Consider the following 12,364-nt stretch of genomic DNA (forward strand, 5'->3'; position numbering starts at 1 on the left):
GCAGAAGGCATCCTCTATTTAAAATGTACATGGAGTATTCACCAGGTAAGGAATATCTGGGCTGCAAAATGAATCTTAATACATTTCACAGGATGGAAATGTTAAGAGTACCTTCTTTGTGTGCAACAGATTCAGATGAGAATATCTAGAGAAGCAGAAAGGCCTTGAAATAAGTGGAAATTAACACACCTCAAACGAATGAGTGGAAGAAAAAAATCGAGAAGTTAAAAACTGTCTTAGCTGACTGAAAGTGTTCATCATATCAAAAGCAGTAGAATGCAGCCAAAGCAATGATAGGAGGTCAACTAATAGCTTTAAGTGGATAAATTTAAGTCAAAGGTCCTCCATCAATAATCTCTAAGCAACCAAGAAAAGAAAAAGAAATCAAACACCGCGTGAGTAATAAAGAGCAAAGATCAATGAACTAGAAAGAGAAAATAAATGAAACTAAGATACGGCTTTTTGAAAAGATTTGCAACACTGGTAAACTTATGGCAGATAATTCAAAAAAACTACTGTTGACAAGAATGCCGGAATCAAGACGTCTAGTGGAAGAAACAAATACTCTATTAGTCATTCAAATAAACCTACATGACCTTCCGCAGTAAACTCAAGGAATTCTGTAGCCCAAGGAGACACCTCCGGGGACGTGAGTCGCAGTCTGGCACTGCACCAACCAGCAGCAGGTGTGCAGCGCGCCTTCTGAGCCCTCAGGGGTAAGTGCGCGCCCCGCCCCCTCCCGCGCCCCGCCCCCTCCCGCGCCCCGCCCACGTGCTCCGCCCCTCGCTCCGCCCCCACGCGCCCCGCCTCTTCCCCGTCTCGCGGGCTTTGGCCCCCTGCCCAACGCCTCTGCGCAGGCGCCAAGTTAGCGCCCCGTAGAGGGTAGAGGTGGAGTGGGGTGGGGCACGCCGGGCCGGGCCGGGCGGGGCAATCGCTGGGCGATCGCGGGGCAGGCGCCGAGGTGGCCCGGGAGCTGGGGAGACCGCCTCGGGGCTGCTGAGCGGCTCGCGTTCCCCGCGATGCGGAGGTCGGACCCCGGCAGCTGCTGACCGCTGTGCTCCGGCCTCGGGAAGCGAGGGGCGCCCATGGCGGAGCCCTGTGAGTGCGGCGGGCGGGCGTCCGCGGGCAGCGGGAGCCCCGAAGAGGAGGACGACGAGGAGCGGGAGCCGCTGCTGCCGCGCGCCGCCGGGGCCCACCCGCGGAGAGCCGCGCCGGGTGGCGCCGTGAGGCTGCAGGAGGCGGCGCGGGGCCAGGACGAGGCCGGCGACGAGGAACCGCTGCTCGCGTGCGGGGACTCCCGGATTCTGGACGTGGACTCGGACCGGAGCCGCTCTGCGATCTCAGGTGCGAGTGCTCCTTCGGGCGCGTCCCGGGGGCCCTTGTCCCACGCGTAGCCGGCCCGAGAGTGGCTGGCCGCGGGCGCTCGGCTTGCTGTCATCTCTTCTGATTGGTGGCCGTAGGCCGGCTCGCCTCTGGCCAGCAGTTGTGGTTAACTCAGAGGATGCTTTAGTCCTGTCCCCATAGTGAGTCCGCACTGGAGTCGGACTCTGTAGAAAGCTTAAAGCTGCCAGATGACGTAAATTTTTTGCTCAAGTTTGGACTTGAGTTCCGAATTGAGAACTCTAAACTGTCCAAAAAGTTCCCTGCGATGCGAGTTGACAGTAGAGAGTTGAAGGGCAGGACCGTTCACTCCAAACCCTTTCCTACCAAATGTTATTATGACTCTAGCCAGAGAGCAGAGGCAGTTGAATTCCTGTTTCTGCAATCTCTCTTGCAAAGTTTTTGAGTAGCTTCTGTACTGAAGCTAAGACGTTAAGAAAACACACTTCATTTTCACTCTTAACAGCAGCACTGATGGCCTCTGAAAGCGAGGATAATTGAAACGCTGTTGAGGTTAGTTAAATGTAGGCATGCTGTTGAAGGCCTCAATGTTTGACTTGAACTTAAGTTTTTTTGGTGTATGAAGTTGGGTTAATTTGGTGGAAAATGAGCAAACTGATACATAAAAGTCCAGCTACCGACAGACAGGCCTGTTTGGAAATAGTGTTAACACCTATTTGCATTTATAGAAGGCGTGCACGCCTTGTCTGGAGTACCACTCCACGTGATAGTTTAAAGAAAAACCTCAGAAAGTAGCATTTTTTTTTTTTTTTAATGAGGGGCCGGGGGTTTAGTTCAGCGGCTCTAAGTGCCTGCTTGGCAAATGTGCCTTTACTAGTTTAAAGCATTTTGGATAGAATAATCACTCAAGTTCTAGTTAGTCTTCTAGTCCAACATAAATATTCTGAACTAAATCAGAGAAGACCTACAGAGAGCAGTCTGATTTGGCATGGTGGTGAATGCCTGTAATCACACTGCTCAGGGGTCTGAGGCAGGAGGATTGCCACAAATTGGAGGCCAGCCTGGGTTACATAGTGAACTCGATGCTGGCCTGAACCACATAGCAAGACCTTGGAGAGAGAGAGTGCTCTCTTACTGTTGAACCTTAGAAAATGCCTCTGGCAGGGATGTCTGCTGCCCTTAAAACGTTAGCTAATTACATGTGCTATTTGCAGTGCAACACTAATTAGAACAAACAAACTTGAAGTTGGAACACAAACAGTGCTTCATTTACCTAGCAGTTGGTCAGTTTGCACATATATTACCTAGAATCCAGTCTGGGAAGTAGTTAAAATCCTTATGGCTAGCTTACCATTTTCTACTCCAAAGTTACTATTTTAGTAAAACCTAAAGCATGTTTGTCGTGTGAAAATGGTTTTTTTTGTAAGCAAATAATAAAGATCAAAGTGAACATGAGTATAATAATTAGAATGCAACTTAATTATTAAAAAGAATCCCTGCCTTCTCAGTGGTAGTAACTAAGAGTTTGATAAGATTGTTTTTCATTAATTCTCACAACACCACAGCAAGCTAGTTGTCGTTCTCTCTTGTTGTGAGAACTGAAAATTAATAGAATAGTTTTAGAACTGGCAGTTCCTAAAACTTCAGAGGTAAGTGGTTTGCCCAAGTCAAATACCCAGGAAGTGGTAAGACTACACTGAAACCAGATCTGAAACTAGGTCTTCTTTCTTTATGTCCTGCATTATTTCCACTTTTGAATATTATCACAGTTTTGTTTCAATGGGATTTTCAAATAGTATTGAGCTATAAAAACTGCTCAGAAATCTTTAGAAGTCATTTCTAAAAACAATATGATTAACTTAACTGGATTTTTTTTTTTTTTTTTTGGTCTTTTTGAGTCAGGGTCTCACTATGCAGTTGAAGCTGGCCTTGAGCTCACTTTGTAGCCCAGGCTGATCTCAAACACAATGAATCCTCCTGCCTCAGCCTTCTGAGAGCTGGAATTACAGCGTGTGCCTCCACACTTAGCTTTAGGTTTTTTTTGTTTTATGTTTTATGTGTTTTTTTTTGTTATGTTTTACTTCCTTTGTCTTTTACCATCAAATTTTATTTCCAAGACATTCTTGTCTCAGGTCAATATTAACATCATTTATGATGCTTAACTATTTTATTTACATAGAAGCATGACATACTTAGCCAATAGAAGAATGTCATATGGCTGTTATTTTCACAAGGCGTTCAACAGTCTAGAAATAACATAAACTGTAGTGCAAATTGTTAGATCAGAGTCAAAGTAAGAGTTCTGGCATTCCTTGTTATAGTTATTTTAATCATTAAATTGGATGGTAATAAAGATTATAATAGATAATACCTATATAGCAGTAGGTATGTGGTGGGCATAGTTCAATGTGCTTCCTGTATATTGAAACAAGTACTATTTTTTATTCCCACTCAAAGCAGGAGGAGTGAAATGACCGAACTTTGAACGCATGTCTTCTCTTATACAGCCTAATGGGGAACAGTGTTCAAATTGATGCAAAGCAACCGAAATAGAAAATGTGTATTTACAAGTCACTTAGTGGTTCATGATGGCTTATAAATGTGAACAAAATAAAATGATTTTAAAACGAGGAACACGAGCATGGGAAGTAAGCATAGTAAACTAAGGTGGAGAGTAGAATAAGAACCCACATAATACACACAGTTACTTGGAATAGGCAGCCCTCAAGTTTGACTTTTTACATGACCGAACAGTAACGCAAGAGAACCCAATTCTGTTTATAAAATGAAAATAAACTGATTGTTTGAATCAAAAGAGAACTGATAAAGGATAGCCTATCAGATATTCTTTCGAAGAGACTCCATGCTGAACAATATCTCTCTAAAAGAGATTAATTCCACAGAGCTGCTGTCCCCACATAGCTTTACAGCTCGGTGAAGGAAGTACAGACCCTGTGTGTCTTCTTTTGGGGAAAACTGAGTGCTCCTTGAGGTATGGAACCGTGTCCTGGTATGGGAGCCAGGGAGGCTTTGGCAAAGGGTGTGGCATCCACCCTGTGACCTGAAGGATGAATAGCACTGTGGCACCCACCTTGTTAGCACTTACTTTTTTCTAGCAAGTGTTCTGGTTTTGTATAAGATGTAAAGATGTGTAAGATGTACTTCTAATCCTCACGGGAGGACAGGTTCGATGAACACTGATAAAAATCCCCGTGTATACTTACATTCAAGTGAATATAAAAAGCTAATACTGGGTTCTTTTAATCCATTTTCAGTTTCTGCTTTGTAAAGGACCAGCAGTGGCCCTTAAGTGTGATCCAAGGGATAGTTTGTTAATTTTTCCAGCAAATTTATTGAGGGCCCACATGTGCCAGGCTCTAGTCTAGGCACATGAGATATATCAGAAAACAAAGATTTCTGTCTTACTGAGACTTGGAACATATTGTTAGTGTTGTAGGTGTGCAGGATGAAGAATTGAGGCATTAGCTTATGTTAGGAGTATTCATGGTACCCACAGGGTTCAGAGAGTGAGCTGGACATCTTGTGAAGAGTGAGGAGTCTACAGATGTGGGGGTGCACGCCTGTAATCCCAGCTCCTGGGGAGGGTGAGGCAGGAAGACCCAAGTTCAGGGCCAGCCTGGGCAACTTAGACTCTGACTCAAAACAGAAAGAGCTGGGGATGAACCTCAGAGCAAGGGCCTGGGTGGGGTTCAGGCCCAGGACTTCCACGGAAAACGTTAAAGAGGGAGCGCTAAGAGAGCTTGAATGAGACCAGAACTTACATCTGTTGAAATAAATACGTCCATAAGTACCCACTAAATACTGGTCCTTCTTCCAAGTTAACAAAAAAAGGCAATTTCTGTTTGTTTTAAAGACTTTCAAGGGATAGGTAAGAATGATTTAGAATGAGCATATTAGTTTATTAAGTATTTGGATTATTCTTTAGAATAAATTAAATATGCCTAATTGCCCTTTTAATAGTATTTTTTCCTCAGTACAATCTTTTAAAAATTAGTAATGGTTTTATTTTCAAGTTAAGGAAAGTACGAATTTTCATAACACCGATAATAGCATTGAAATATCTTCCAAATTAAAATGTGAACAGGTGTATTTGGCTCATAGTTTTGGCAAGTTCTGTCTGTGGTCAGCTGGCTCAAAGGCAGAAATGGCATGGGAGGAAGGCCTGGATGAAAAAGCTGCTCAACCCATGGCGGCCAGGAAGTAGAGCAGGGGACAGTGCCCGAAGCAAGAGGCCAGGGACCGGCATCCACAGCACCTTGCCACGCCTTTGGGAGCCACTCAGATACGCCCAGAAGGGTGCTTTCCTGATCCCCAAGGCAGATCACATGCCAAGCAAGTGGACCGTCCAACTTAACTGTCCCAGATGTGAAGGGTTTTCAGTGTGAGCGCAGGGATAGATTATAAAGGTTTTTGCCCTAACCTGGAAGATTTCAACTTGCCAACAGCTAGAACAGGGAAAAAGAACATGATGCCTCCAGAAGGGTGGGTGAGAGTCAAGACCGAGCTGGAGGTTGTAAAGTTTGATCTGTAGAGACAGTAAGTACTATAGTCTGGAGTTCAGGGCAGAAGTCCAGGCTTCAGATCTAAAGTCATCGGTGTTAATGAAGGAGAAGAGAGGAGGGAAAAGGAGAGGAGAGGAGAGGACAGGAGGGGAGGGGAGGAAAGTATGGTAAAGGCAGAATTGGAGACAACACTAGAGTTAGGGCTGACCTTATAAGAAGGGCGACACACTCACTGGAGACGAGCAGCAATGAGAGGTCTCTGTGATTTGTTTTAAGAAATAGTGAACTCCCCCCCCACTTGTCATTTTTAGAACTTAAAGAGAAGTGGGATTGGTGTCAGGAGGAGGGTCAGAGCACAGCAGGTAATGCTTGACTGCATTCTTCTCTGCCTTACTGTCCTAAAGCCAGTGACCTACTCTGTACACGTGGTGGTCCGTGTAGTGAGCATTCTTTTTCCTAATGCAGTAACTTCCAATTCGTTCTTGGATGATCCAGAGTTTGCTGAAATTATAGCAAAAGCAGAGCAAGCCATAGAACTTGGAGTGTTTCCAGAGAGAATCTCTCAAGGGTCGAGTGGAAGTTACTTTGTGAAGGATCCTAAGAAGGTGAGAATTTCACAGATCTACTGTGTATTGCTGAAATTTTAGAAACACAAATTTAAACTGAATTCCTACTGTTTCTGAAGATTTCTTTTAATCTGATTGTTCCTTTTCTAATATTAGGGCCATTTTTTTTTGTACTAAAGCATTCTACCATATTGAACTAAGACTAATCATTTTAAATTATAGGTCACTATTTTAATATTTTATATTTAGTTTGAGCATTTACTAAATGCCCACATTCAACTGTAGGTTTGTTGAGTGTATAAATATAATAATGTAAATATAATAAGTCCTTACCCTGTAGAAACTTGGTACTATATTAGCCACGCACGTGGCTGGGTGTGGTTGTACATGCCTGTAATTGCAATACTTGGGAGGCTAAGGCAGGTGAATCACCACAAGTTCAAGGCCAGCCGGGGCTATATAGTGAGTTCAAGGCCAACCTGAACCGCATAGTGAAACCCTGTCTCAAAAAGGTAACAATAACAAAACTGTATTAGCCAGGCTCAGTAGAAATTTAAACTTTGAAAACCTGTTTCAGGTAATTTCTAAACATTTGACTTTTGCCCCAAACATACATTTCACCCTAGGAATATTTTCTGTGACATTGTATTAAGGAAAAGATGTTAGGAAGCTTACAATTTAAAGGATTGGATTGTAATAAAGTGAAATGTACTAAAATGTGATTGTAGAGTAGAAAAGAGAAATTGATATGACACTTTCTTCCACTTAAGCCAGAATCTTTCAAAAATATGTTCTTTTCTAAAAGCTTTCTGAATGATGGTAAAGAACCAATTTCTTTTTTGAGGGAGAAGAAGCTTCACTCAATTTTTTTCTTGCAAAGATTGAACTTATATTTTAAAAGTAATTTTAAAGCATACTCTTTTCTTTAAAATTTAAATATATTAATAGATATCTGGGTGCAGGGGTGCCTTAGGAGGCTGAGGCAGGAGGATCACTTGATCCCAAAAGCTTGTAACCGTCAGCCTGGGAAACTTAGCTAGACCCTGTTAAAAAATAAATGTATTTGAAGATAACATCAGTTGCTCCATCTTTTTGTTCTTGTTGTTTGTTTTTTGCTTTTTTAGACAGGGTATCACTCTGTAGTCCAGGCTGGCCTTGAATTCACTATGTAGCCCAGGCTGGCCTGGAACTCATGGCATTCTTCCTGCCTCAGCCTCCCCAGTGCTAGAATTACAGAGGTGGACCACTACGCCTGGTAATCTTTCCATCTTTATTCTAGACTGCTTATCTTTCTTTCCTTTTGTATGTGTGTGTCTATTTGTTTGTTTGGTTTTTGCCTTGTGCATGCTAGGCAAATGCTTATCACTGAACTACATCCCAACCTTAAGCTTGATTTATCAGTTCTTATTGATTTTTTGTTATTTAGAGCTTGTTGATACAAAAAATCATATATTTAAAATTATGTTGGTTTTATTTCTTGTCTAAGGATAATTCAGGCTCTAAATGTAACATGAATAAACCAGGCATGGTGGTGCATGCCTGTAATCCCAGCACTTGGGAGGCTTAGGCAGGAGGATCCTTGCATGTTCGGGGACAACCTGGGCTGCAAAGTGAGTTCAAAGCCAGCCTGAACTATATAGCAAGACCCTGTCTCAATAAATAAATAAATAAATAAACTTAATATAATTTATCAGATCATTACCAACAATTATAGGGACTTTTAGATATCCATTAGCAAATTTCTATTTAGTAGGAGAGAATTTATTTCAAATCAGCTCATGAAAAATATAACTGGAGAAATTTTAGCATAGGAGAATCTGACCACACAGAGGTAAGGTGTATCAAATTACCATCACCTGTGTTTTAGAGAACTTTTTATCATTGGATTTATTAGTTTATGTAACAAATACTTGGTGCCTGCGGCATCTCAGGTACTGTTCTGAGTACAGGAAATGCAGCCTATTTATAAAGTGCACCGCAGCAGGGGAAGTACACAGTAAACTCTAATTCTGATCTTTAGCAGACACCGAGTGATAACACAGTGTGACCTACTATGATGAACATTTTTAACTGAGGTCCAGTAATACTAAAACAAGTGAAATCAGAGTTAGAAAGCTGATGGCTTGGATGGCGTGAAGTTTTGTCCTTAGCTTCTTTTAATCCCAAGCTGTCCCAGCAGTTTGCAAAGTACTGACTCTAAATATTATTTTAGGTTGTTGATTGAGAATGAGTGTAAAAATGTGATGGGAACCAAATCTCTTAGTGCTTAAGAGTTATGCCTAAATGAGGAGGAGGGGGTAGCAAATTATCAGAGTGTATTTTGTGGATTACTACTTCTTATATACATTGTATGTATGCGTACATATTCCTTCATGTTTGTAGTCTAATAAAGTGTGTATGTAGTCTAATAAGATGCACATTGACTAAATGTGTATATAGTCTAGTAAGGGTTCTGTTTTTCCCCACAGAAAATTATTGGGGTGTTTAAACCCAAATCAGAAGAGCCTTATGGTCAACTGAATCCAAAGTGGACCAAGTATGTCCACAAGGTCTGCTGTCCCTGCTGCTTTGGCAGAGGCTGCCTGCTCTCTAACCAGGGATTCCTTTCCGAAGCTGGTGCCTACGTGGTAGATAAAAAGCTTCATCTGGGCATTGTACCAAAAACAAAGGTAAAAGGGAATTCGTTTTCGTCAAGTAGTGTTTCTAATTTACAGGCTGCTCACCTGTGAGTACTTTATCTTCTAATGATACATCTGAAGTTGGGTCTCTTTTTGGTACCCCAATAATCAGAAGCAACTAATAAACTGAACCTGGTGTAGATTCACAAAGTAGTTGAAGGAACCAGTCTTCCTCCTGTGAGATTGGATAACGCTTACAGGAGGCAGTAATAGAAAGCAGAAGGTGATTAGGGACCTACCAGCCCCAGGGAAGGCGTAGAGAACTAATGTGCTCACAAGATTACTATTTCCTTTTTGAGCTTTTTATGATTTGTGTGTGTGTGTGTGTGTGTGTGAGACATGGTTTCACTCTAGTCAAGGATGGCCTGAGTTCAATTCCCAGTGGCAAAAAAAAAAAAGTTACGTTTTTACTTGAATGCATCCTTTTAAAAGTCTTTCTCAAAAATATCCATTACTAATTCTGTATTTTAAAAAAAATTTTTCTCCTGAAAAATTTTTTATACCTCTCTCAAAAAGAAATATGTTCCACTTTATAGCACTTTGCAATCCTCTGGCCTTTCTATTTTAGATCGTCTGGGATTATTACAGGGTTGAACTTTGCTGTTTACAGCATTAGATGAATTTGCTAGTGTATGTGAATAGAAATTCTATAATGCAATTCTAACCATTTTTTTAAACTGTGTTTCTAGGTGGTTTGGCTCGTCAGTGAGACATTTAACTACAATGCAATTGACCGTGCAAAAGCAAAAGGCAAAAAGTACGCCTTAGAGAAAGTGCCAAAAGTAGGCAGAAAGTTTCATCGGATAGGACTTCCTCCCAAGGTGAGCCGCCTGTGAAGCTCTGCTTGGGGTGCAGCTGAGCGTGTGGGGACCTGAGCGCTCTAAGCGAGGCATCGTGCTGTGAGCCGTGAATACGGAAGTGAGAAGAAACCGAGAAGCTTACAATAAGCAAGCAATTTCCAAGCCATCTCAAAGCTGTTGATAGGATGCAAGCAGGGAGCGCTCAGAGGCTAAAGGGATGCCTAGGGCTGGGTGTATAGCTTCATGGTAGAGGACTTAATGTGGGAAGCTCTGGTTTTAATCCTTAGTACCATAAAACAAACAAAATGAAACAAGCCTAACTGAGTTTGGAGATGCCAGGAGTGTATCCAAAAGAAGACCTGGCAGTGAGGGCAACACAACACAATGGTGAAAACACAGGTCTAGAGTCGGACCCAGGTGGGGGCCACGCCCAGCCTGGTTGGATCCCAGACCCTGGACAAGGTCCTTACTCTGTAAACCCCACTTTGTATGACAAGGGGGTGACACACAGTGCCTCCTAGCTTGCAGTGAAGGTTAACTTAAGAAATTCGTGTCAGTAATTGGCATGTAGTAAAGGATGAACAGACGGTGTAGTGGTGGAGTTTACATACTACATATCAGACTTTGACATCTATTTATTTATTCGGTGGCACTGGGAATTGAACCCAGGGCATCAAGCATGCTGGGCAGATGCTTTACTACTGAGCTACATCCCTTGCCCATTTTCTTTTTGAGACAGGGCCTCACTAAGTTGCCCAGGCTTCTTGCCACCTTTAAATAAATCTGAAGGTTGGTTAACAGCAAGCTAAGCAAGGATAAGAAGGGCCAATGAGAAAGGCATTCTAGAAAAATCTCTGGGACTTATTTTCAAAACTGTATCTGACCTACGATTTTGTTGTTTTGTTTTTGTTATATATAAAATTGAATAGAAATTAATGGTTAATGTAACTTTTTTTCAAAATTATAGTCAGCAGGAAGGAAGTATGGAAAATTTTTACAAGGCCTATTCTTCCTTGGATATGCTGAAATTCATGTTGATTATAGAAGAATAAAGTAATTAATTATAAATACTTTAAAGAAAACCTCTAGGAAATTGTTAAAAATTTCATGCCCAAAAGAATATAAACTGTTGGAAGGAGAAATTGATTTTCTTTTTTTTTTTTTTTTTTTTTTTTTTTTTGTCTTTTTCCTTTTTATCGGTACCGGGGATCGAACTCACGACTGCCTGCTTGCAAGGCAGGCTCTTATGCCGCTGACCTAAATCCCCAGCCCCCAAGAAATTGATTTTCTTTGTGGTGCTTTGTTTGCATTTGTGAGGCAACACAGGGTGTCTGTTGTCTGCTGTTGAAACTTAGATTTGTATCTTTAATGCATTGCTCAGTATTAACTCATAAATGGACTCATCTTGAAAGAAAGACCTTTTCTTAAAGATACTATAAAGGTTATAATTAATTGAATAGTTCATGCAAATGTATTGGGAAGTCTTTCATCTGTGTGGTCAAAGAATCCATTCTGTTTTGAGTTAAATTCTTTTGATGTTGTAAAAAAGAAAACTGAAATGTTTCTTCAGTAAGATAAAATTGTGCTATTATGAAATAACCAGGATAGATATACAATTTGACCTGCCTAAATTCATTTTAATGAATATTTTTAGAAAGCAGGATCCTTGTTATGAATGTCACCTTGAAGACACATGTTTATTCTCTTTTTTAATTATCCTAAAATAACTGCTATGTTCCTTCAAAGTCTAGGGTTATTTTTCATTTGCTATGTATTGTTCATGTGATTATTTAAAATTAGTGTGTCAAAGTAGTCTTCTTGATAAATGTGACTTATCTAAACGAGTGTTGACTTCTGTTTATATTATTGTGTTTATGTAACATTTTGTGACAGTACTGCTGTGAAATTTAAAAATTAATCCCTTTGTTCTTGTACTTTCTTTTCTAACTCTAGTTCTTAAAATTATAGATTGGTTCCTTTCAGTTATTTGTTGAAGGTTACAAGGAGGCTGAATATTGGCTTAGGAAATTTGAAGCTGATCCTTTGCCTGAGAATATTAGAAAACAGTTTCAGTCACAGTTTGAAAGATTAGTTGTTTTGGATTACATCATCAGAAATACAGGTACTGAAATTCTCTACTTGTTCACTCCAATCTTGGCTTTCAAACTAGATCTTTGCTATCCAAATCAAAGCCATAAAATTTTCATGTAGAAGTCTGACAGCCACTTTTTCCACCTGTCTGGCTGTAGACCTAACTTCTGGACAGGGTTAACCCTGCCCTATGGGCTTCTGACTCAGAGTGGACTCCTTCCCAGATCTGAGAGATCAGTTCCTGTCCCCAAGGGAGAATCTCCGATTCCTAGGAGCAGGACAAAGCTAGACACTGGAAATATTAACTCCATAGTATAAAAAATCATCAGGTCCTGAGTATAATTCTCTGTACCAAAAAATAAATG

The 12,364-nt window shown here is 41.2% G+C and overlaps 1 protein-coding gene across 4 annotated transcripts in view; it reads left to right on the forward strand.

Moving 5' to 3' along the window:
- The first annotated feature begins 888 nt into the window (after positions 1 to 888).
- Pi4k2b (phosphatidylinositol 4-kinase type 2 beta) overlaps positions 889 to 12,364 on the forward strand; it is a 32,870-nt gene continuing 21,394 nt past the window's right edge. Inside the window, exons 1-5 of one of the 4 annotated variants that reach the window (XM_063240718.1) lie at positions 890 to 1,344; positions 6,330 to 6,469; positions 8,899 to 9,099; positions 9,798 to 9,929; positions 11,877 to 12,030. In XM_063240718.1, the coding sequence (XP_063096788.1) occupies positions 1,086 to 1,344; positions 6,330 to 6,469; positions 8,899 to 9,099; positions 9,798 to 9,929; positions 11,877 to 12,030 (886 nt within the window). In that variant the 5' untranslated portion in view covers positions 890 to 1,085. Of the gene's footprint in view, positions 1,345 to 6,329; positions 6,470 to 8,898; positions 9,100 to 9,797; positions 9,930 to 11,876; positions 12,031 to 12,364 lie in introns of all 4 variants that reach the window. The other 3 variants (XM_003467396.5, XM_013149992.3, XM_013149993.3) reach the window with 3 other exon arrangements.

Source organism: Cavia porcellus, unplaced genomic scaffold (genome assembly GCF_034190915.1).
Source record: "Cavia porcellus strain 051 isolate PalLab524CR breed Dunkin Hartley unplaced genomic scaffold, mCavPor4.1 scaffold_30, whole genome shotgun sequence".
Classification (NCBI taxonomy): domain Eukaryota; kingdom Metazoa; phylum Chordata; class Mammalia; order Rodentia; family Caviidae; genus Cavia; species Cavia porcellus.